Source organism: Talpa europaea (genome assembly GCF_964194135.1).
Source record: "Talpa europaea genome assembly, chromosome: 1".
Lineage (NCBI taxonomy): Eukaryota > Metazoa > Chordata > Mammalia > Eulipotyphla > Talpidae > Talpa > Talpa europaea.
Genome location: NC_140073.1, coordinates 112,842,853 through 112,869,643, shown reverse-complemented (window position 1 = coordinate 112,869,643; position 26,791 = coordinate 112,842,853). Strand labels below are relative to the sequence as shown.

Here is a 26,791-nt window from a genome sequence, read left to right as displayed (position 1 = left end):
TATCTCAACTTAAAAGAATTTCAACTTAAAAAAATTTATGTAATTATTGACTGGTAAATTGATTTGCACTATAATATTGCTGAACATATTTCCATACATATGGTAATATGATAATACATTTTCCAATCTTAGGGAAAAAGCTTAATGAAGGGGATATAAAGTGAGGTGACATAAGAGATCAGCTAACCTGAGGGACATGTATGCAGTTTCAGAGAGAAATGTTTATTTGGGTATTGAACAGTAGTGGTGGACTAGAAGTCTGAAATAGAATGAATGGCGTTGGGCCATGGTTCTTCTAAGTTATTGGGGAAATCAATAAACCTCTTTGCACTTAATTCCATCTGTAAAATGGTAATAACAAAAATGGTAGTATTGTTAGGGGGAAAAGGATGTCCCAAAGCTAATTCCATATAGGCTTTGTGGACTCCACCCCCACCCCAGGTCAAAGCCAGACACTGGGAACTCCAAATCCCATCACCACCCAAGGGAAGGTGGCTGGGACCTGAGGGTGGGGTTAAGCAGCCAGGTGGATACAAAAGGCAGACACGTGGGCTTTGGGGATCCCCATTTTGGCTCTCCCAGCTCGCAGCGTCCCGCCAGCTCTGAGAGTGACTTTGGGTTTCCAGGTCATCGGATCGGGTAGGACGCATTAAAGACTTTATTTCCCTATTTTCTCCCTGAGTTGTACATTTTCCTTATTTCCTTTTCTCTTGTAAATAAACCTTTTATTAACCTTTTGTGTGTGTCTGTAGTAGAGTATTCATAAGTCCCTTTAAAGCGCGCGGGTGAGGACCCACAGCCAGGGGTGAGGACCCACAGCCAGGAACCCGGTTAATATCGGGGTTGCTCTATAACAGTATTAACTCTAATTTTCAGAAAAGAAAATCAAGACTGAAACATTTGCTCAAGATCACAGGCAGCCTTGTAATCTCCTTATTCACAATTCAGTTAACTTTATATTATTACTTGTAAGGTGATGTTATTCTAAACAAGATAAAACAACCCTAATTCCAAATTAACTAGTTTAGTTGGGACACAGCTAATGGTTGTATTTGAACATGTAGAATTAAATGTATAGAATATTTTTCTTAGCATAATAACATAGGATACCCATTTTAAAGGTCAGAAAATAGTGAAGTGATATGAAGTGGTATGAATTTTTAAATGCCTTACCATTTAAAAAACGTTTCCAGCTTTGTTTTCACTTTTTAAAAAATATGTCCTGGCTCAGAAAAAAGGAATATTAAAAAATGGACCCTATCTTAAGGACTGAATTAAATTTCATCTAAATGGAGTCCAAATAAAAATATTTTATATTTTTAGGCAGTGGGCAACATTTAAATTTTACAATGGATGTGCTATAATTAATTTTTTAATTAAAATTTTAAAAATACTTTATTTCTAGCTGCGAATCCCTTTGAACAATTGATGATATTTATTACTGTGCCCAGTTTCTACAAATAAAAGATGGGTGGATTATTTTCTCGATGGAGGGTAAGTTACTTTTCTTTATAACCTTATCTTAGTCTAACATTAAAGTGTCACATAAAGCTATTTGTAAAAATTTCCTTTGTGATATAGATTTGAGTTGTAGTATGATGTTATTCCTAATTCTGTTTAATGTTTTCCCTTTCTTATAACATATTTGTTTTTCATTTGGGCTTTAATTGTTATACTTGTTATATAGGTGCTAATGTCTCTCTGTTTAATAGATTACTTTGGAATTATTTTTTCTATTCTTATTCAAATGATTATCTTCTTATGCTGCTTAAATTTCACTCTATTTGAAAGATAGTTGAAATAAAATATTCTATACAATACTTATGTTTTATAGGCTATACCTTTTGCTTAAATAGGTTTGTTCAAATTTTTACTCAAGTTACACTAAACGTGCTTTCAGGAATTATAGGTTAAATAAAACTAAAACCATGTTTGATTTTATTGGTTAAGCATTTAGAAAAAAATATCTCAAATTTAGAGCTATAAAATAATTTGATAAATGGCTCTTCTCTAATCTAAGGTAATGTAGTCTAGGACAAACTATTGTACTTTGCTTACTTATTTTACTCCTAATTACCATAATTATGGAGTCTAGCAATACTTGCAGGGTACATACTTTAGTTTTTTACTATTGTTGAAACAGCTGTTTTTTGGATTGGCATTTTATTGATCCCCTTTCCCCGGCCCCTTAAAACCTTATTACAATTCTGCCCAAGTATCAAATTTATCTGTTCTTCCTTTGTCTTTCTTGTTAGATTGAACCATGTGAAATTGCCAGTACTTAACAGCGTTGACTTAGATAACAGCAGTTTCATATGGTTCAACCTAATGTTAACAACTCTTGTGGGAACTAAAATGAATTGATATTCATTGATGTTGAGTGTATAATTGGTAACTATTTTCTCAAGTGTTGTATGAACCATTTTGGTTGACTTTTAATCTAGGTGGTATAAAAATAACTTTGATGAACAAGCTCTTCTATTTTAAAGTATTCTTAGATGTCCTTTTAAAATCTGATCTTCAGAGGAGTATTTTAGGAATTCAGAATGATGGTACCTTGTTGATTTTAACCTACAGAGTCCTAAGTGAACCTTTAGCCGTAGCAAATCAGACCATCTTTGGTTTGTGAATTTTTTAATACATGAATTCTTTTAAATAATCATATCTATGAAAATTTCTGGGAGGAAAATTTGTTTCTCTCTATACAAATGTGTTCTGTTAGAGCTAAAAAATGGTAAACATTGAGCTCACAGTTGAAAGTGCTTCTAGGACAGAAAGTAGTTAAGTAGGAAAATGCTTAATTCTGTTTGTAATTAAAATTTTCATTTAAATCTAAATCTTATAGATAAATATATAGGAGTCCATGTCGCTTAAAATTTGAAAAAAACTAAATTTTGAGTTAAAATATTCTTTTCCTATCATAAATCAAAGAATTTCCAAGTTTGCAGTAACAAGTTTTAATGCTGTCTCATTTCTAACAGACAAAACCTTCAACTGTAGAAGTTCTGGAAAATATAGATAAGGTATGTTCTTTGGCTGTGGGTATTTTAATTAATTTAGGTGTTAAGTAAATATTAATTTCGTATGTATTATTTTGAAGATCAGCTCTGGTATGAGAATTTAAAAATTATAAGCTACACCTGAGAACTTTGATATTGTATGATTTCAAAGTAATCCAAAGTCTACCAGTGATATAAAAATATGTGTTAAGTTACAGAGTATGTTAGAATGAAATTAGATCTACAGCATGGTGTAAATCAGTGTTCCAAATAGGATTAAATCAGTTACAAGATAGTCCGTAACAATTTTTACTAGGCGATAGACTTTACAGCTTTTCATATTTTTGTCACTATCAAAAATTGTTATTCCTTGGGAATATTGAGAGTGATGAATAAACTGAAAGACTCTAGTGTGGTTCTCTTAAGTTTTATTATTTCTTTCTTTTTATAGCCACATCTTTTTAAGATCTTTTATAGGGAGAATGAATGCTTGTTTGATTAAACAAATATTGTTTACTGATTCCAGTTTCACAATTTGATCTATGATTTGCTAGGGTAAATTAGTAGCTTAATTTCACATTTAAAAAGTGATTTGACAGAACAGGTATTTTCACTTATTTTTTACTTTATTTTTAGTTTTCTTTTTTGTATTACCTCCTGTTTTAAAATATTAAAGTATTATATGTTACTGAAGTTTGAGATTTAAAAACAGAATAATTTTCTCTTTACAGGAAATTCAAGCATTGGAAGAATTTAGGGAAAAAAATCAGAGACTACAAAAACTATTGGTTGGAAGATTAATTCTCTACTCCTCAGTTCTCTATCTGCTTACTTGTTTAATTGTATACTTGTGGTATCTTCCTGATGAATTTACAGCAAGACTTACCATGACACTCCCATTTTTTGCTTTCCCATTGATGTAAGTAAATTTGTTCTTTTCTTTAACCTTTTCTCTTTCCAATATATTAATATATTCAGCCTCCTTTTTCTTATGAAATAGTAACATCTTAGATTGAATAAATTTTGCATGGTTTTGCAGTTTGAAAATATTTCTTTAAAACTTTGGGACAACTATTTTAAGCCTTTATAATCTAAGGAATATAACCTAAGGAATATGACCAGTGATATTAGTAATAATGGTTCTTATGGCAATCTTTTGTAATCGCCGCTGATGCTTATATTCCCCTAGGGCTATTGGGAACAGAGTGGACATTTCAGTAGGGCCAAGTCGGGGGAGGATTTGTAGACCAAAATGAACAACTACTTCAATGATTCTGATTCATCCCACTTCTCTCCCCCTCTTTTAGTTACTCCTATAAAGCGGTTGGTACTTATAGAAATATTTTATAGTATAGCACTTAACAAAAGGCATATCTTGATTGAGAATTTTGTTAGATAATTGAATAAAAAGTTTGTTCATTAAGTCAACAAACATGTATATATACCAGTTGTCTAGATGTTGGATTATAGAGTCTGTAGCACACAAAAATATGTTATTTTTGACTGTAGATCTTAGGCTGCATATATTAAATGAGCTAACAAATGTGATGAATATTATGAAAGAGAAGTGCTAAATGTTTTAACAGTGTCCCTAATTCAGATTGGGGTAGAGATGGGGGTCAGGGAAGGGCCTTTGTATTCATTTTCTATTGCTGCCACAAATTTAGTGGCTTAAAACAACACCCACTTATTATATCACAGTTGTGTGTCAGAGGTTCAGGTGGCTTGACTTGATTCTTTACTGGTGTCTTAAAGGCCTAAATTAAGGTATTTGCTGCCTGGGTTCTTATTAGGAGTTTCTGGGGAGAGAATCTGCTTCCAGGCTCAACCAAGTTCTTAGATTTCTCATGCATCTGCATCTCCTGACTTCCTATTCTTCCCTTGGGTAGGAGAAAGCTTTGCTTTTAGGGGATTAAGTGATTATATTAGACCCATAGGATGATCTCCTTTCTTAAAATCAACTGAGTAATAATTATATCTGCAAAGTCTCAATACCTATATTGCTGTTTCATTGTATAGTTAGAGGAGGGAAATCTTAGAGGGGAGAAGCTTTAGAATTTTGCCTACCATAACCTCCCTGAGGAAGTGATATTTGGGTCTGAGACCTGAAGGATGAGAATGTGTATAAAGAGTGGTGCCACATGGTGAGTAGGTAGTGTTTTAGGCAGAAGAGCATATTGAGGTCTTGCGAGAGGATGGAGCATAATGGGTTTAAATAACTGAAAAAGGCAAAAAATTGCATTATATAAAAAAGGCTGACTAGCTAGGCAAGGGATATTTCTTGTGGGCCATATAGTCTATGATAAGGATTTTAGCTTTTAAGAGTAGAGGGAAACAATCAAGATTTTTTTTTTTTTAAAAAAGATTTTTATTTATTCATATAAGAACTAGGGTATAGGCCAGAGGTGTAGGGGTGAGAGGATTCACCAGAGACTTTGGGGAGCAGAGCAGGTGGATCTAATGAAATACACTGCTGACGGGAGCAGCTGGCAAGACAGGAGAGGGTTAGCTGTGCCATGTGGGTTAGCTCCCAGGTGGGAGATCAAACTCAGGCCATCAAACTCAGGCCGCAGTGGCTGGCGAGAGCTTGATAGTGCTGAGACTTTAACCCCTGCACCACCAGGAGGCCCACCTTCAAGGTTTTAAAAATGGAATATGACATGGTCATGTTGTTATTTTGAAAATACCACTGAGGCTACAGCATGGAGAATAAATTAGAGGGAAATAAGATTGGACCTAGAGTGGCAGGTTAGAAGGTTATTATAGTTGTCTTGGAGAGAAATGCACTTGTGTGGGGTTGAGGAGGGTTGAAAAGAAGAAGATGGACCGAATGAAGTAGATGGATGAAGACATTTAGGAGCTAGAATTGAGGAACACTTGGGGATTGGTACATGTAGGTGAGGGAAGAGTTGTATCAAGTATAAAATTCAAGTGTTGATGTGGGAAAAGTGGTTGATTGTAGTGTCATTCATCTAAGTAGGAAGCAGCATGAAGAGGAACAGTTTTGGTAGACCTATGTTCTATCCAGATAGAGCTGCCAATTTGAGATGGGTAAGTATGAGTATGAAGCTCAGGAGAGAAATTTGAGTAAGAGATATAAACTTAGGATTTGGCAGCTTATGAATGTTAGTCAAAGCCACCCTCTGTTCCTTCAGTAAATATTGGGCACCTGCATTGGTTAGGTATAGGGCTAGGCCCTACTGATTAAGCAAGTAGTGGCAAAATCTCTGCCTATGGAGTTTATATTCTTTTGGGGTTGGACAGACAAAAAGTGAGAGACAAATAATCAGTTAATTTAGTGAGAGAGATGTTATGAAGAAAATGAACAGGGTGATGATCTAGAAATATATTACTTTGGGGTGATTTTGTTATACATTTTTTGAGGAGGTGGTTTTTTGAGTTGAGAACTAAAGGATGAGAAGAGGCAGTGTGGAATAAGTTGGAATTTATGAGACATTATTTGAACATACAGAGAAATGTATATTATAGAGAAATGTATAAAAGGATTATCTCCAAAACACTAATGGTAATTCTCTCCAGGTGTTGGAATTTTAAATAGTTATTTTTTTACATAGACTTTTGATATTGTTTGAATTTTTTACATCAATGTGTTGTTCAGTTCCAAAATCAAAAGCAGAAATCTTAAGAGTCGAGGGAATATTTTTCTAAGAGGAAAGAACAGAAAATGTGAAGACTGACATTCATTAGAATATATAACTGCATCAAAGTAACATGCTGTGCAAAATGTAACAACAAATTTATGAAATAACGCTGAAAATGAGTTGCAAAATTGTGAATTAAGAGAGAGCATGCCTCACTTGAAGGTCAAGAAGATAGGTGTATCTGGAATGTATAATGGACATGAAGAGTGATGAAGAATCAGGTGGAATCTAGATCAGGGAGGGTGATGGTGAGTTTGCATTTCATTGTGGGTGAAATGGGAAGTTTGTAAAGATTTTGGTGGAAGAATGGCATGATGAGATACAAGTTGAGAGGATCATGTATGTTGCCTACTGGATATTGGGTAAGAGTAGGACAAGAGTAGAAATAGGGAAATCAGCTAGGAAGCTGCTACAGAAGTTTAAAGATGTAGATGTGGTGGAATGCCTAGTGGGAAATTTTGGAAGTAAAACTGAGACAACCTGATGGGAGGAAATGGAGGTAGGGAAAAGGCCAATGCTTCTTGTTGTTATTGTTGTTATTATTATTGTTGTTGTTGACATTTGGGAGGATAGGATCTTTTTCTTTGGGACTTATAGTAGAAAATATTTTGTTTATTTAGTATACAGTCAAGGGCATATTTTCAAATTGGAACTCCTAAGGCTCATAAAATTTTAGCTTTGTATGAGATGGAAGAACTGAAAATTGAGTGCATATGTAGTACTGCAAAATAATTGTCTCTGCCCTTTTCTTTCTTTCCCTTCTATTATGAAATCTTTTGGAATGCTTCCTATCCTGGTTTGAGTAGTAGATTTTATAATGTTTTCTTTCTATTTTTTTTTTTTCATCAAGAGAGGAAAGAAAACAAATGCAATAGGTCAGAGATATTTAGTTGATTCAAACATCTTTAAAAACATAAAAAAGTCCTCTTGTAACCCATTTCCATGTAATAATTGATTTTATGATTATAAAAAAATTTATATCTAACTGCAAAAGAAAGAGAGGGAGCTGTTAATTCTAATAGCTATGCACAACTTGTGATCTACTGGATTTGCTATGACTCAGACTGACCTGTTTTGGGGACTAAATCATATATGATTTGTTTTTAAAAGCAGAAAACTTAACTTCTTAAAGGATTTTCATAATTTCTTGTTTGGTTTTTCTACTGTCCTAATATGTAGCTTTATTTATTTATTTTTTCTACATAGACCTTTTAATATCAGGTATTGGATTGTCTGTGGGTTGGATACAACAGTGCAGTTACTATAGTCAGACATTGTGACATAGTCCAAAATAGTTGGAGCTCCATTTTTTCCCCCTTTTTTTGTTTTTAAATTTATTTATTTATATTTTACATCTGTTTTTTTAATTTTCTTTCCAATGTTTGCTTTCTTTTCTCAGGTATAGTAGTTCCCATAGAATTTCCACCACCAGTTCACCTGTGCACCATCACCATAGTCCCTTGTGCTCTTCCCTCCCTCTTGTTGATCTCTTTCCCTCCCTCTCCCCTGCAGAATGTCTCTGATTTATAGTTGTCTGTTTATTTTTGTTTGTTATTTTTTAATTGTTATTATTTTTTCCCTAATGCCTTATTTGGTTCTCCTATATTACTCCTGTAAGTGAAACCATCCTATATTTTTCTTTTTTCTTCTGACTTATTTCACTGAGCATGGTCTCTTCTAGCTCCATCCATGTTGCTGCGAATGGCTTTAGTTTCTCTTTTTTGATTGCTGAAGTAGCTTTATTGTTCTTATTGTGTATCACTCTGCCTGTCCTGTATCAGTTGTATCTAGTATTTCTAGACTTGTTAAGCTTTAAAACCATTTCTCACCTGGTCTCATTCATATTTGTGGCCTGGTTCTTAACAGTTGCAGCTCCTATTTCAGTGAGCTCCTCACTTTTGGAAGCATAGATCAGTTATCAACAAAGAATAGAATTGTCCTGATTGATGGCAATCAAAAAAGCATGAAATAAAATACAACAATGTGAAGGTGGAAGGTGGGTGTTGTGGTAAGAGAAAACTTAGCACAGAGCATTTTTTCTTTGTAATTTGAACTACATTGTCTAAGCTTTTATCCCTGGACTTTTTTCCTTTGAAAACAAAAGTTTTGAGAGCTGGACCAGGAGGCAGAAGGAGCAATAAAATATACTGCTTTACTCATCAGCTTATAGCTATAAACCTTATAACTATAAAAAGTGACTCCTGTCTGTGAGGTCTGTGTTTCCCAAATACTTTTACCGAACAGAGAGATTGTGGGTGCGGCACTGAGAATATCTTGTATAATCACAACTGTTTCAAAATCATCTTGTGTAGTAGAATATCAGTAAAAAATTTTATTACAGGGCCTTCCTGGTGGCCCAGGGTTAAGTCTCAGTGCTGTCACTGAGCTGGCCCACAGCGAAGGCCCGAGTTCCATCCCCCGGCCAGGGAGCTAACCCACATATGCACAACAGACCTCTCCTGTCTCACCCTCTGCTCCCCTTATCAGTGCATTTCATTAAATCCCTGTGCTCTGCTCTCCACTCTATCTCTGTTGAATCCTCTCACCCCCCTACACCTCTGGCCTATGCAAAAATAAATAAATAAAATCTTTAATAAAACAAAAATTTTTTTATTACATCTTCTTTTCAGGATTCAATATAGAAGAACTTGATGATTCCAACCTATTGTTTTTCTGCCTTCAGATTCAGTAGTACATCTCTCATCTCTACTATTATTGAAATTTAAATTATAATCTTGATGCTGAACTTTGTGGGAGTCATGCTCCGTAATGGGGGACAGTTTAGGTTATAATTAAATTTTGAATTTCCACATTATTTTGGCAAGTTTGGTTCATTTTCTAGGAGTGAACAACCCTTAAACTTTGTTTCTACCTATAACTAAGCCTGCAAGCCTGTTTACAGACTTTTATTCCTGGATTTCTTATTCTTACAGATTATAATTTTCTAGAAATTTCATTCTCTATAAGATCATTTCAGAGACCAATTATCATAAAATGCTGGTCTTCTCAGAGGATTTTTTCACTGTTACATTTTTTTGCCTTTTAAAATGGAGTTATAGGGAAGAAATTTTAATAAAGGAACTGAGGGAAATGATCTTGTCCCTGTTTCTTATGCTTTTCTGCTTTTCTACATATATTGAAAGTCATTAAGGATAAGGGTTTGGTTTTATGCAACTTTATGCTTCTTTCCCACACCCCCTTCTATCAAGAAGAACACAATAGACAGTTCCTCAATCCAGATAGGAGGTTGCTGATAAATGTAATTTTTAGCATTTGGAAGAAAGTGAAACAATTGTTTCATAGCACTTAATAAGAATACAAAATATCTCTTGTCAACTATAGGCTCTTAAAGGAGAAGAAGTATCCATGAGCATCTTTTGATATTTACTCCAGGAAATAGATGTTTTCAGTTTTAGTAGGTAAAAAATCATTTTGCAGGCATCACTTTTTATTGATAGATATTTGAATTTTGATAGATTGCCATTTGATTTTGTACTTTAAATATAAGAATTATGTGCTGAAATATAATAGACAGATCTTGTTCTTAGATGGGAAGACTCAGTATTGTAATGAGATTTGTTGTTGAATTACTCTAAAGTATGATTGCAATAAAAAAAATTTAAAGAATTTAGGCACACTTATTCCACAGTTTTTATTTTTTTTAATATTTATTTATTAATGCATACAAGAAATGGGGTACAGGCCAGAGGTGTGGAGGGTGAGAGGATTCACCAGAGACAGAGTGGGGAGCAGAACAAGTGGATCTACTTAAATACACTGCTGAGGGGGGGCAGCCCAGGAGCCAGGAGAGGTCTGCTGCGTCATGTGGGTAGCTCCCTGGCTGGGGATCAAACTCATGTTGCAGTGGTTGCGGATGGCCTCATAGGTTGCGTCCTAACCCCTTGCACCACCAGGGAGGCCCTATTCCACAATTTTTAATGGAAAAATAGTCTTGAAAATTCTATAATAAGGAGAGAAATGAGAAGCAAAGGTTCTACCTGGCATCAAGTGCATTAGAAAACTTCATTAATTGAAATTTTGACATAGTGTGCAGACATACAGACCAAAGAAAGACACAAGCATCCAGAAATAAATTGCCCAAAGATTTTTGAATATATGGTTTTTATACATGATAAGATGACAGTTCAAATCAGTGGGGGAGGTGGCATTGCATCATATCAAAAAATATAAGACATTTTTATCTTATTCCCAATAACAAAATGAATCTTTATTAGTAGTTTGTCTGAATGTGAAGATAATTCTTGCTAATACCTTTGATGGTAAAGTAAACTGACAAAATAGTCTAATTGATTATAAATATTGAGAACTGTATAGCTCTTCATTTTGGTTTTATGTGTTGATAAATATCATTAGATGTTTTTTCAATAAATTGGATAGGATTTATGTGGTTGCTGGAAAGAGTGCTTATGGCAGGAATAATGAAATGGGTTAGAAGTTCTTCATACATGAAGCCTGATTGATAAAAAACCATCAAAATTTATGCAATGTTAATACTTTAGTAAAAATGAGGAAGATTAGATTAATATTGAGTTTAAGGTCTTCTGCTGTATTTAAGCATTTTTCCTTTTAGTACACTGAAGCACTGAATTTTTCTTTTCTTTTTTCCTCTTCCTTTTTCCCTTTTCTTTTTTCTTATCTCCCTTCCCTTAAGACAGTTTTCAGTGTCTTTTTAGTGTTTAGGTAGTTGTCCAAGTACCATATAGAAGTTTACTTATAGAAATCCAGTGCTAGTTATTTTGTGTTTTCATATCATAAAAATAAATTCTCATACTATAAAAAGTATTATTTATTACTGTGTAACAAATTGTGCTAGAATTTAGTGGCTTTAAAGCAAATGTTTATTCTTTCTCACAATTCCTGAGGGTCAGAAAAATAGGAGCATCTTAGTTGGGTGATCTGGCTTAGGAGCTTTTATTCATATATTATATGAATTGCAAATAAACTGTTGGTTGAGGTTACTGTCATCTCAAGGTTGGAGAATGTACTTCTAAGCTCCACTTGTAGTAGTTGGTAAACCTCGGGTCCTCTCTGGCTGTTTGCCAGAGACCTCTGTTCCTCACCACATGGGCTTTTCTATAAAGTTCCCAAAATGTCCTCACGGCATAGCAAATGACTTCCTTCAGGGCAAATTATCCAAGAGAGAAAGATAGCAGTGAAAGAGGAGATCCACACACAGTGGAAGCTGCAATCTCTTACAACCTAATCCTGAAGTGACATACTATCACTTCTGCCACACAATAATGGTCACACCTACCAACATTAGTGGGAGAGGACTACACAAAGATGTGAATACAAGGAGACAGGGTTCACTGGTGGCTAACTTGCTGGCTTACTCCCAAGAATAGCAATGATATATTTCAGAGAGAAGAACTGATTTTCATACTTATAGTCAATACAATGTATTTATTTTTTAAAAAATGATGAATAATTTTTGCATATGTATTTTTGTTGTGTTCTATGAAGACAGGTATTTTTCTGTATTTGCATTAAATTTAAGAGCTGTCCTTGACAAGTTTGTGATTGGGGTCATTTTCTCTTAATTCCTTTAATATCATTTGATGCATTACTAATGTAAGTCTTGTAGAATTTTCCTCATAAAATCTTAGAAGGAAGTGTTTAGCTGAGTTTACTTACCAAGTGTTTATTTGAAGATAAGATTTATTTTTCTCTCCAGATAGTTCCTATTAGGTAGAGAAGATCCCTCCAATGTTTAACAGGGAAGGAGTAGCTACTTATATTTATTCAGTTTCAGGATTTGTAAAACATGCTTTTCTCTTAATGCATAGGAATATTCCGGCAAGCTTTTGGAGTTGATGCTTTCTTTGTAAGAGGGATTCTATAATATTGTTCTTAATCTTCTGCGAGTGCTGTGGTGGTTCCTAGACCCTTTTGATTATGATGAATGGCTATGGTCTCTCCAGAGAAGTGCACTGATACATACAATGACAATTTTGCAGTTCAGGGAGACTCTGAGACTATCCATGGGTTTTAGATTGAGAATGCTTCCTTTCAAAGCACAGGTAGACTTCTGATGTTTTCTGAAAGATTTTTGATTTTCAAAATATGAGGGAAACAATGTTGAAAATGTGTATTTGTTTTCATTTTAATATGATTTTGAAGCCAACTATCCTACTTATGTTTTTTTGTTTCTGAAATTTGCTTCTTCTATAGCATCTGGAGCATAAGAACAGTGCTTATTTTCTTCTTTTCCAAGAGAACAGAAAGAAATAGTAAGTTTAATTTCTAAGTTTTTATAAATACATTTAAAAAGCCCATCTTACAGTATACTGGTTTGTGATAGAATGGCATGTCATGAAATGGTCTACTGAAATGATGTGGCAAATAGTGAAGAGTTGTTTACAACACGTAAAACTTAAAGGTTGAATGATCAAGTTCTGTTTTTGTGTTCTTTTCACCATGTTTATTTAGATATTTTAAATATAAAACAATAATGCATTTTTTTAACCAAGAGAAATTATTTTTAATCTTTTAAAACTATGTTTCTACAGAATACAATATAGTTATACATCTTTTGATTAGTTTTATTATTTGCATTAATTAGTTTTCTTATTTGCACTATCTTTTTAAACTTCAAAACCCCTTGACTTGTTTTTATTGAAATATGCAAATTATGGAAAAATCTCCTGTCTATCTTCTGTATATGTACAGATTTTAAATATTTTGAGGTCTTAAAACTATGAGTTATAATTAACCAAAGATGTATACATTTTCATTTTAAATGAACTTTGTGACTTTTTTCTTTTCTTGTTTTAACTTTCACTACAGAAAAATTTAGACAAATACAAAAGTAAAGTGAATAATATAATGAACCTTAGTGTACTTATCAAAAACCTAACAATTATCAACTCATGGTTAATATTGCTTAGTTTTTACCAACACTCACTCCTCCTTCTGTATTATTTTTAAATATATCCCAGATATGTCTTCCCATAAGAGACTTTAAAAAATATATAAACACAGGGGACCTCCCTGGTGGTGCAAGGAGTTAAGTCTCAGAACTATGAAATTATCAGCAGCCACTGCAGCATGAGTTCAATCCCCAGCCAGGGAGCTAACCGACATAGCACAGCAAACCTCTCCTGTTTCCCTGGCTGCTCCCCTCATCGTAAATGATGTCCTTTTTTTTTTTTAAGATTTATTTATTTATGCATATAAGAGCTGGGTTGCAGGCCAGAGTTGCAGGGGTGAGAGGATTCACCAGAGACAGAGTGGGGAACAGAACAGGCAGACTGACTGAAATACACTGCTTAGGGGAGCAGTAGATGAGACAGGAGATGTCTGCCTCACTATGTGGGTTGCTCCCTGGCTGGCTGGGGATTGAACTCATGCTGCTGAGGCTGTGGATTGCTTCATAGTGCGGTGCTTTAACCCCTTGTGCTACCAGGGAGGCCCATAAATGATGTCCTTTGAAGTATTCCACTATGCTAAGCTAAATAAGCAGACAAATCTTAGAAATGCTTAATTTTGAAAAGTAATTAGTATTTCTTTCCTTTTCAAGATCTTCCTCAGATATATATAGATTTTCAAAAATTCTTCTTTCTTAGTGCTCATTATCTTGAAGTTTTAATTATTTAACAAAATAAATTATAAGCCTCTTTCCTTATAAGTAGGGAGAACATCTTTATTTCCAAGCATGAAGAGAAATTTGGTATTCATTTTATAAATTAAATGTGTGGGATGTTGAAAGGAAGGAAAAGTAATAGCCATGTTTCTGAAAATATAGTTTTAAATTTGGAAAAGTGTTTTATGTAGAGTCCATTTTTTTCATACTTGCATTGTATAATTAAGGCTAATATGAAGTATATATGGTAAAGGAAATTTTTGTGTCCATCAGTAAAATTTAGAGAAATCCTAAAATGAGAAAGTTTTCTTGCAGTTTATTAATGTATATAATTTGGCATGATTTTTCCTTATGTCTAAGCATCTTAATAACTGATTTGGCTTTGATTTAAATCTTGTTTTTTAGATGAAGCCTTGGATGATTTAAAATCCCAGAAGAAAAAAATAGTAAGTTAACTTTTATTTAAAGTTAATTTGTATAAAATGAATACATTAAAAACTGAATAATTAATGTTTATATGTTATAAGTAATCACTCTCAAAGGAACAAACATGCTTTTAGATGGCATTTTAATGATGAAGCTAAATTACGAATATTTTGATGGTTAATAATGATTGACAGGAAAGAGTAACTAGATGGACATATGCAGTTCTGAGAATCTGTGTCAGTTGGAAGCTGAAGTAAATGAATTATACTGGAGAACTAAGTGAGGTAGAGGGGATAAAAAGCTGGTTGTTCAGGTTTATTATTAGGCCCATGAAAGAATAAAAAATTTGCATATGTCTGCTCTCAGATTTTTGACACCAAAAGTCCGGAAAAGAGAGGGTGAAGAAAAGATTGGTTATAAAAGGAAAATTTTATGTGAAAAGGCTGAAAGAAGGGGGGGGAGAAGATTTTCATTTGATTTCTTTAATTTTCTGTCAGTAACATTCATCACATGGGTCTGTATTATGGGGCCAATTAAATGCATCCTTTAGCTGTGTTGGAAAAAGGACTAAGAGTGAGACATAAAGGACCCTAGATATTTAGAAGTTGATATAAAATAGCTCTAATAAGTGAATTGAACTTGGTATTTGACTTGAATTTACATATCTTCTTTCATATAATTATTTTTGAAGTGTGAAAATTTTTATTAATTGATAGCAACATCATATTATGTGAAAACTTTTTAAATAGAATTCAATCAGTCAAATGATCAATGTATTTTAGTCTCACATGTAACAATTAAGTGTGAAGCTATTAAAAATTATGAAGGGTAAGATTAATGTTAATTATTCTGTGAATTGGTAATAAAAGATACTGTTTTGAAAGAAAAGTCTTGAGGTTTTCAAAGGACTTGAAAAGCAAAGGAAATTTAATTAGAAAGAATTCCTTATTTTTTTTGTTTGTTTGTAGGATGCTGCTTCAATATTCTGTGAGCTATTTATCAAAATTGCATTGACATTCTTGATAGTCCTAAATTGAAACAGAATATTCCCATTGTATCTTATTATATTTCTGGCATTATGTACATTATGGAGCAGCCAGAAATTCAAGGTGAGGAAATACTGATTGTTCTCATTAATACAGAAATTGTGATATGGTTGGTTTGGTTTGTTGATGTGATAAAAAGAAGAGCTGGTAGTGGTGATCATAGCCAAGCCATCCATACCTGGAGAAAGAGTAAAGTAGAAAAGATAAGGAGGAAGAAAATAGGAAAACAAAAAACAGAAAAAAACTGAAGAATGTTAAGTGATGAGAAACCAACCCAATGTCAGTGGCATCAAATCATCAGAAAACAGAATTTTGGAGAACACAGGATTGAGGAAAAACTCAATAGAGAACAGGGCAGTCTTGGAAAATTTTGTTTTAGGGCAAGCCAAGCTATTTACTTCTCTCTTTAATACCCTTTGTAGGAGTCACAACATAAAAGCCTTGATAGTTGGGAAAGTCACTTCAGGGTTCAATAGTTGTGTGTATCTAAATGGTTCATGAGGTATCAATATTACAAAATAAGTTAGTATGGCGTTTCTCTAACAGTATGAGTAAAGAAAGTAAGTTGGCTGCTCTAACCCATTTTATTAATAGGGAACACAATTTGCATTGATTTGATTGATGTTGGCTTAATAGTATTGCTTCTGGGAACTAGTCCCTGGGACTTTATTGCTCAAGTCCTTAACAAAACTGCCTTGTTTGAGTAGCTTTACAGTTTGTTTAGAACAATAAGTGCTAAGGGTGACATAGTGAGTCACCTGGTAGTGAAAGGAAAAATGAAGAACATAGCTTTGAGCAAAAGCTAGCTGTAATCAAAACCAATTTTGTTCATTCGCATTTAAGTTCAAAGTTTACATTTATAGTCTTTTTTTTTAGATTTATTTTTAATTATTTATGCATACAAGAGCTGGGGTGTAGGCCAGAGGTGCGGGGGGTGGGGTGGGCGGGGGGAGATAGGGGGGTGTGGAGGGTGAGAGGATTCACCAGAGACAGACTGAGGAGCAAAACAGGCAGATTGACATACACTGCTGAGGGGAGCAACAGGTGAAACAGGAGGTCTGCTGCACCTTGTGGGTTAGTAACATGGCCTCTGGTATCAAACTTGGGCATCAGGCATTGAACTTGTGCTGCAGCAGCTGCAGATTGCCTCACAGTGCTGAGACTTAACCCCTTGCACTACCAGGGACGCCCTACATTTATAGCTTTAAAAAATTGTTTTTTATTGTTGAAATCCTGCAGGAAAAATAAATTCATTAGTATAAAACTGCCCAACTCTTAATTCTCTTTCATTAACAAAAGTTAATACAAGATAAGATATACTTGCTACTTTGTTTTACTAAAGGTGGTTTCCATAGAGATACAGCTCTTTAATCTGAGTAGAAGTGTGGTTTGTAACAATGTGCATGAATTAACAATAGATTAAAAATTAATTATCTAGAAAGAAAAATAAATAACGTCTTGTTTTAAATTTTAAGATTTTAATGTTTTCAATCTAAGAACTTAATGTAAGTATTAATTTATTAAAGTTAGGAATTAGTCCTTACTGATCTAAAAAAACTCCCAATTATGTAGTTGGTCTTTTTAAAAAAATTTGGTTTTTCAAAAAGTCACTGTTCCGTAGATAATTTCTCTGCATTTGTGAACATCCCATCAAAACAGCAAAACAGAGATCCATCAAGATACATGAGTTAAAATGACCTCTTTAAGTGACTTCATGAAGATTTCTTGATTTTTTTGGAATAGTTTTTCTAGGTAGTAGTTCTTTTCTTGAATTTCTCAGGAAATTTTTTATTTTCTGGGTTCTGAGTACTATAAAATTTAAAGTTGAAGATGCTTTTGAGTACTCTTAAAAATTTGACCAAAGTCAATGCAAAATGAAAGCATTTTTCTATATCTAAAAAAGTTATCATGAAACAAAGATCAAAAATATTGCATAGGGCAATTAATGTTTTAAGATTTTATTTCTAAAATGATAATTTAAATATTAACTGTTTATAGAAGTATCTTTCAAAATTAAAAAAATTGACATTTATGTTGTGTTCATGTTTTTTTAATGTTGTCTATGATGAAATGTCTATAAAAGGTAGAAGTAATTTTTAATAATAATAAAATTATATATTTTATCAAAACATAATTTTGTCAAAATAATTTTGATTTATAGCAACAACTATTTGTTTCTTTTCTTTTTTCAATTAAGAAATACCCTGAAACTTTTAGTATGACTATATCATAGAAAAATGATGTACTCTTTGCTATAGCATTCATTATTACTTAAAATATATAAACATTTATGAAACATGCAGAGTTAATTATTTTTAATAATTTTTATATTAATTTTTTAATTTTTTAAATTTATTTTAATTTTTTTATAGTTCCGATGAAGTTCTTAAATTAGCAACATTATAAAGTTTATTTATTTATTTATTTTTGTGGGACCCCCACCAGCAGCCGGGGAACGAACCGGCCCTGCAGAAGCTGCGGGCAGCCTCACAGCCCAGCGCTCAACCGCTGCGCCACCACGGGAGGCCCAATTTTTTTATTTTTTACATCATTGTTCATTATTAAACAATATTTGCTCCCCCCCCCCTCAGGTGTAGTCCCCAAGAGTTTCCTTCACCAATGCACCGGTGCACCATCACCTCAGTCCCCTGTGCTCCTCCCTCCTTTCCTCTGATCCCTCTCCCTTCTCCTCCCTAATGCAGAGTAATTTATAATTTAGAGAATTCTGATAATCCAGTTTCTCATTTCTAAATCTGGGATGACAATGTTGGATATTTGGAAACATTGTTTCAGACCCATTCTGAATAATTGAAGATTGTTGTATTAGGTACTGTTGTGGACTGTCCTACATACTATACATATTTAAATTGTACAATAATACTATGAAGAAAGTTTTGATGTATCTGTTTTAGAAAAGTAGAAACTGAGGATAACAGACTTGTTCAAGGTCTTTTTTTGCTAAATAAGAATGGAGATGCACTTTGAAACTCAAATCTTTTCTGACTTCAAAGTTTCAAGTTTATGTTCTTTCCACTGATCAAAATTTCTATTTCAAACAAGTTATCCATTTAAAATGTTGTGATGGTAAGCGTGTTCATGAAGCTGTTTGTTTTAAGTAACTTTTTGTTAGAAGTAAATTCAAAAGGAGAATGGAGTTTTAAAAGTGATTTTAAACACAAACATTACTACCTGTTGAATGACATGCTAGGAATTGGGGTCATTCAACCAAGTGACATTTTAGTTTTGAGTTTTGTGTGATTTTAAAGATTACAGTTGTATCTAATCTTCTTTTTAAACCTAGTAATAGTTTTAGTCTAGAAGTGCGCTATCCAAAACAGTAGTCACTGTAGCTCCATGTAGCTTTTAAACTGACATTATTAAAAATGAAATAAACTAGTTTAGTTCTTCAGTGGTACCAGCAACGTAGCTTAGTAGCTACTGTATTGTGCAGATATAAACCATTTCCTTAATTACCAAAGTTTTTTTGCTACACTTGTCTAAAACATAAACAAATTAATTTGTAGAGATCTACCAATTTTTGATATTTTGTATAGATTATTTTGGCATATATTTTATCATGACCTCTTTCTACACCCCACTCCCAGTATCTAAAGAGATACATTACCTTTACATCAGAAAATTTACTTGTTTGGAGAATTTATCATACTTCTGAAATAATTAGAATATTTTAGTTTCACTAAACCAAGTAAATCATTCATTTAAGCACTTTAGTTCTTATATGTTAAGTATTTTATGAGGAATCTAATAACTATAGTGGCAGCGTATTTTAAACTATTGGTAATGTGCTCTGTATTACATTTAAAAATAGATGTCCTTTGAAATAAATATAATATTTAATGAATCTTACATGGCTATCAGTAGTTATTGAGAAGGAAAAGTTCCCTTTCCAATTGTTACAAAAGCATTTTGTTCTACACTCTAGCTATTTGTCATAAATATGACTGTCTTGTACTAAAGTTAAACTTTTTCTGATATTGGCCTGTAACTTCTAAACTGATACTTTACTAGTGATTACTTTTTAAATTAAACCAATGTATTAAGCCATAAAGTGATTTGAGTACATTGTAAATAAAATGCTATAATAATGAAGTATTTTAATTAACAGTCCCTAATGTGATCATAGAACTCAGTAAAATTTTTACTTAAATTCTTACTCTGTTTAGTATTTTTCACTTTAAAGTTGCTTGAACCTAAGTAAAAAGGGGGAAGCTTTAGCTTTTAAAAATCACTTGAACAAATTCCATGGCTGTTCTCCCAGTTAGTGAATTTTCACTGCATTTGCAGTAAGCTAATTGCTTCTGCTAATAAATAATCTAAAATCAATGCTGACAGCAGTTAATTGGCACAGAGATTTTATTTTGTAAAGCTCTTGGCTAACGACCTTCTTTAAATTAATAGCACTAAATGCTATGAGGAAATAAATCTAAGGAATTGCCTGTCATTTGCTTGTCATGTCTAATAACTTCCAATAATGACGGCTGATAGATTTTTGCACATTCCATTATTGAAGTTGGTGCATGTAATTATTCTCCTCATTATATGTAAACAATTAGCAATATTTGGTATTTCCTAGCAGTAAAGCTGTTAAATACAAGTAACATATTAGAGGTTAGAAGCCATTTTAAAATCTGGATTTTAATTATTTGAATGTAGGAAGTCTTTCATGCTATCTGGATATATTATATACTGTTTATTTTAAGCCTTGTACATGAGCACTTTTGTGTAGGACGTATAAAAATAAGTAGTGTGTGTTTTAAAATGTGACAATTTATGGAATTTTTTTTTCAGCTTGAAGAAGTCATGGAAAAAGAAACTTATAAGACAGCTAAATTAATTCTGGAAAGGTTTGATCCAGATTCAAAGAAAGCAAAGGTAAGGCTGTGATATCACTATTATTTTATTATAAATTACACATTTAATAGGTCACTGTAATAACATTATTGTAATTGACAGGAGATTGAGCCGCCATCTGCTGGAGCAGCTGTAACTGCAAGACCTGGACAAGGTAAATAAATTTGTAGAAACTGCTGCTGCTGTTGGAAAGATCCATATTTATCCAAGTGAGTTCAAAAGTGTGATAGAGGTGTGTAAAAACTTATGTAGAATGCTTTTATGTTAATTTATATTTGGCAATTTGAGATATGACTTATATAATAAGTTTATTTCGTTTTGATTTTGACAGGAATACGTTGATAAGATGTAGAATATCTGAGATTCAATAAATAATTATTTTTGAAAATTAACTTTACTAACATTTTATAAGGCTTTCCCCTCTTCTGTTATTATGGAAATGATTACATCTTTATAATTTATTTTTGAGGACAATTAACCCATCTAACCTGATAGCCACTCCCTTTTGTAATGACTATCTTTTGAAAAATTTTTTTTTAATTATAAATTTTATTTTTACATTCCCCATACAATTGTGACCCCCTTATTTTGACCCAAATCCCTCCCCTCCCCACTCCCAACTCCCTATAGAGTGCCTCTGGTTCATAGTTGTTTGTTGATTTTGATTTTTACTTTCTTATAGTTATTCTTTTTCTTGGTCCCTTATTTAAGTTTTCTAGATTCCTGCTATGAGTGAGACCATCGGTATTTTTCTTTTTCTTTCTGGCTTATTTTGCTGAGCATGATCCCTTCCAGCTCCATCCATGTTGCTGCAAATTGCATATGTTTATCTTTTTTGAATGCTGAGTAATATTCCATGGTGTATATGTACCACATCTTCTTGATCCAGTCATCTATTTTTGGGCATTTGGGTTGTTTCCAAAGCTTAGCTATTGTAAACAGTGCTGCTATAAACATAGGGGTGCAGGTGCTCTTTGGAATTGATGTTTTTGTGTCCTTTGGGTAAATACCTAGGAGTGGAATTGCTGGATCATATGGAAGCTCTATGTTTAGTAGGTCCAGAAATCTCCACACAGCTCTCCATAGTGGTTGGACCAGTTTGCACTCCCACCGACAGTGCAGGAGAGTTCCTTTTTCTCCACACCCTCGCCAACATTTGTTGTTGCTAGTTTTTTTAATATGTGCCATTCTCACTGGTGTAAGATGGTATCTCATGGTAGTTTTGATTTGCATTTCCCTGATTACAAGTGATGTTGAACATTTTTTCATATGCCTGTTGGCCATTTGCATTTCCTCTTCAGAGAAGTTTCTTTTTAGCTCTTCTGCCCATTTTTTGACTGGATTATTTTCTTTGTTTTTCTTGAGTCTCATCAGCTCTTTGTAGATTTTTGTGATCAATCCTTTATCATTAGTGTTGTGTGCAAAAATGTTCTCCCAGTCTGTGGGGTTTCTCTTTGTGTTTGTTATTGTCTCTTCTGCTGTGCAGAAGCTCTTTAATTTGATGTAGTCCCAGCTGTTTATCTTTGCCTTCTGAAAATGTTTTAGATTTACAGAAAAACTGCAAAGTCATTACAAAGGGTTCCCATATATACTTGTGCCAAGTTTCCCCCATTATTAGCATCTTAAGGCAGTACTTTTTGGTTCAAATTATTGAACCAGTATTGACTCTATTATTAACTTAAAGACTATTAATTTATTCAAGTTTCCTTTTATTTTATTTCTTTCTATTCCAAGATCCTATACATAGACATTATATTTAGTCTTCTTAGGCTTCTTCTGGTTGTGACACCTTCTCAGACTTTCCATTTTGGGGATAACCTTACAATTTATCCCTGGCCCATACTTGTAAGCAATTCTTGTGAGTGGAATACTTAATCTTAGAAAATTGGCATCACCATTTGCTATAAAGGAATAAAGGAGCAAGTGAATTAGGGGTGTGCGTGTATTTGTGTACATATATGCATTCAATAATGTATGGTACTGAGATACATTTATTCAATTCTAGTTTGTTCTGTTGGTTAGTATTCTAGTTCTAGTGGAAATCATGGACTTAGAGATAAAAAGACTATATTTCTACTAAATTAAAAATTATAAAGTTTTAATTTAATGAAAAATGGAATTTTCCTAGAATAAATTCCTAGATCAGTTCTTTTTTTTTTTTTACATGTTTCTTTTTTTAAATTTATTTTATTTAAATTTTATTTTTTTATTCTCTATATAATTACAGCCCCCTTATTTTGACCCCAAGCCCTCCTTTCCCCACCCCCCACCCCCCATAGAGTGTCTCTGGTTCATAGTTGTTTGTTGATTTTGATATTTTCTTTCTTATAGTTATTCTTTTTCCTGGTCCCTTATTTAAGTTTTCTAGATTCCTGATATGAGTGAGACCATCCTGTATTTTTCTTTTTCTTTCTCTTTCTGGCTTATTTTGCTGAGCATGATCCCTTCCAGCTCCATCCATGTTGCTGCAAATTGCATGTGTGTATCTTTTTTGAATGCAAAGTAATATTCCATGGTGTATATGTACCACATCTTCTTGTCCTGGATCAATTCTATAGGATAAAGATATCTAGATGTTAGGGGATGGTGAAAAAGTAAATTTATTTTTCATGGCTTTAACTGGTATATAGGAATAAACTTGAATTTTATGTACTAAATCTAAATCTGATCTATTCATTTTTCCCCCCAATAGATGTTTACCGTATGTGCTATCAGGTGTTGTTTTAGGTCTTGGGATATAGTAGTGAGCAAAACAAACATAAAACAATAATCTGTCTTCCTTTGTTAAGGGGAGTGGTTATAGACAATAAACCCTTTCTCTATACTATATTAGGTGGAGGAAAATAAAGGCTAGTGAATAGGGAGTGCTTTATGAGGGTGGGTTGAAGTTTTAAATAGGGTTGTCAGGGAAGGCCACATCAACAAGGTGGTATTTGATCAAAGACATGAAAGAAGTGAGGGCATGAGCCATGCAGATATCTGAGGGAAGGACATTCATGACAGAAGAATCAGTAAATGTAAAGACTGAGTGGAAAGCGTGCCCTTATTACTCTAGAAAAAATAGTAAGGAGACCAGTAAGGCTGGATAGGGGGACGAGTAGTAAGAGCTACAATAAGAGAGATAGCAAGGAATCATCTCATGTAGGACTTTGTAGAGTGTAGACCATTGTTAAGACCTTCCATTTTCAGTTATTTTTTTTTTAAGATTTCTTTATGGATACAAGAGCTGGGGTACAGACCAGAGATGCACAGGGCGAGAGGAACACCAGAGACAGAGTGGGGAACAGAACAGGCAGACAGACGGAAATACACTGTTGAGGGGAGCAGTGGGCGAGACAGGAGAGGTCTGCTGCACCATGTGGGTTTCTCCCTGTCTGGCCGGGAATTGAATTCATGCTGCAGAGGCTGTGGATTGCTTCGTAGTGTGGTGCTTAACCCCTTGCACCACAGGGAGGCCCCATTTTCAGTTATTTTTTAAAAAAATTTATTTTGTGTTGAGCAGAGGAGTAACATGATCTAAATTATGCTTTAAAAAGAAGGTGACTGTGTTGAGAAGAGGCTGCAAAGGGAGCAGAAGTAGAGGTAGGGAGAACACTTTGGAAGCTGTTGCCGTAATTCTAGGAAAACATTGATGGTGGCTGGGATCTAGGTTTAGTAAGATTGGAGGAAGTTTAAGAAGCAGTCAGATTCTGAATATGTTTTGAAGATAACCCAAAAAATTTCCTGATAGATTGGATGTGGCTTCAGGGAGGGAGGAGTTAGATACGACTTAACTGTTTTGGCTTGAGTAGCTGGAAAGATGAAATTGGCATTTACTGAGAGGATAAAAACTGTAAGAGGATCAATTTTTGGAAGGAGTTTGAGGTGAGGTGGTGAAGAACAGGCTTTGATTTTGGATATGTATGTTTGTGATATTAGACATCCAGTGGATATTTTAAGAATCGTATTTTAAGAATATGAGTCTGGAAAACAGAACTCTCTGGGTTAGAGATATAAATTTGGGTGTCATCAGTATATGGATGGTATTAAAACTGAGACTGGATGAGATTACAAAGGACATAAATATGGAGAAAGAAGAGAACTAAAGGTATCTACTGGATCTGTTTAATATTGGAAGCATACATGTTCAGAATCAAAGCCTGTTCACTACCTCACCTTGACCTCACTCTAAAAAATTGTTCCTCTTATAGTTCCTACTATCTTCGTAAATGGTAATCCATCTTTCCAGTTACTTGCTTCAGACTCCCTCTTCTCCTGGGTTTCCTAGCTCACTAACCATAGCTCAGTTTCTTTTTCTGGGTACTCTAACATAAAGGTGTTAAGATTAGTGAAGAGGAACCAGAGAAAGAAACTGAGATGTGGACAGTGAGATAGGAAACCCAGGAGATTGTAGAGTCCTTACGTGGTAAAAAGAGTATTTCTAGGTAGTGATTATCTCAGACAAATACTGCTGCCAAGTAAGTTGAACGTTGATAATTAATCATTGATCTTAGAAATTTGAGGTCCTTGGTGATATTGAACAGTTCTGAAGGAGTACTGAGGCAAAAGCCTGATTAGGTGGGTTTAAGAAAGTATGATTCAAGAAAGAGAAGTTAGTGACAATGATGAAGAGACAATTTTTTTCAGTAAAAGGAAGTAGAAAAACAGGCATCTAGAGGGGAAAGCATTTTGTGTGGGGGTGAATATACAATATGAAAGTAATGATAGCATTTTCTTGTGCTTCTGGGAATGACCCAGAATACATGGAATAAAGGATGAAATAAAGGGGGAAATTTATGGAAAACTGCATGAGGCTGCAAGAAGGGCTTGGATGTAGTGTGTAGGTGGAATTGGCCTTTTTTTAAAAAATTGCAGTAACTGGTTTAAAACAGTATGCTTGTTTCATGTGTATAGGCTTATGAATAAATATCTGTATATACTACATTATGCTCATAGGAATGTGCACTGTTTGTCTATAATAGCAAAAGAGAAGAAAGAAAACATGGGCAGATATAAGCAAGTGATGGGGATTGTCTTCTGGTTATATGTGTTTTCTTAATATGAAGATAGGAAAGCTATTCAGGCCTGAAGAAAAAGGTATAAAATAATTCTCTAGGAGAGTGAGAGAGTAAATGGGCTAGGAAAATGTAGGAATTACATAGGACACTAAAGTCCACTTGATGGTCATGAATTTAAAGCATGGTTGTATGTTTGTTTTCCAGGTATGTTTGGTTGCATGGGTACAGGCCTGGGGTGGGCAGAGGGTTGGTCTTAACCAGGGTTAGGGTTTTGCCTAGTAGATTAGATAAAATGGTAACACGTCAGGGAGATGAAGTTTGTATGCAAGGGAGAAATTATAACAATGTATTATAGAATCTGAGTTGTTCATGAGGAAAATAAGGATATGAGAGGAGGATGGGACAGTCAAAAGGTGTTGGTAGTATATAAGGGGCTGCAAACTGCAGTGTGCAAGTAATGCAAGAGCTGCTATTATCTTGACCCTATTAGTTAGGTTCAGTTTTATACTTTTTAAGTGTTCTAAAAAATAACGAAGAAGAATATGCAGCAGAAAATTGTATGTGCTCCACAAAGCCTTAAATATTTAGCCTCAATGCTTTATAAAAAATTTGCTGATCCCTTTAATAATTAATAATTAATGGATTGCATATATCCTTGGAGTTGAAAGAATAATAGAGGAGGAAGTCAGGTGGAAAAATAACTGGTTTGAGAGTGAGAATCTTGAACTTGAGAGGGGAGCACCTTTATGGCAAGGTTTAGGACTGGAGAATGACAAAGGAGTGAATGAATGACTAGAGTAGTCGGAGACTGATAAGATTTTTGGAGGATGCTGTCTGATAGCTAACAATAAATCTTTACCTGTCCTGTATTAGTTTTAAAAGGAAGCAGCCTATACATTCACTTTTATCTTTGTTCCTACAAGTCAATTGTATCCTGCCACAACTAAATTTGAAATCAATAAGTATTGTAGAAAACTTTAATGGTTGTAGCAAATGGATCAGAACAACTTATTTAAGTAGGTTTTAAGAGTTTACTCACTTCTGTTTCATGGTGTATGTGCAAGATTAAAATAGAAGTCAATAATCATTTTTATCTTGATAGCAAATGAAATAGTACATTCACTTTGCGGGGGTTTTAAGAGTCACTGTTACACTTGTAACAACCTCCACTTTCCTACCCCCCAAA

The 26,791-nt window shown here is 33.8% G+C and overlaps 1 protein-coding gene across 2 annotated transcripts in view; it reads left to right on the top strand.

Annotated features, from left to right (window-relative positions):
• Nucleotides 1-1,467: 1,467 nt before the first annotated feature.
• The window catches only part of LNPK (lunapark, ER junction formation factor), a gene marked incomplete at both ends in the record, with an annotated part of 47,112 nt that continues 21,788 nt past the window's right edge, over nucleotides 1,468-26,791 (top strand). For both annotated transcript variants that reach the window (XM_084246453.1, XM_084246452.1), the window contains 7 exons: nucleotides 1,468-1,494; nucleotides 2,982-3,023; nucleotides 3,731-3,918; nucleotides 12,854-12,912; nucleotides 14,670-14,710; nucleotides 20,546-20,629; nucleotides 20,711-20,762. In XM_084246453.1, coding sequence (XP_084102579.1) covers nucleotides 1,468-1,494; nucleotides 2,982-3,023; nucleotides 3,731-3,918; nucleotides 12,854-12,912; nucleotides 14,670-14,710; nucleotides 20,546-20,629; nucleotides 20,711-20,762 — 493 coding nt within the window. The remainder of the gene's footprint in view (nucleotides 1,495-2,981; nucleotides 3,024-3,730; nucleotides 3,919-12,853; nucleotides 12,913-14,669; nucleotides 14,711-20,545; nucleotides 20,630-20,710; nucleotides 20,763-26,791) is intronic.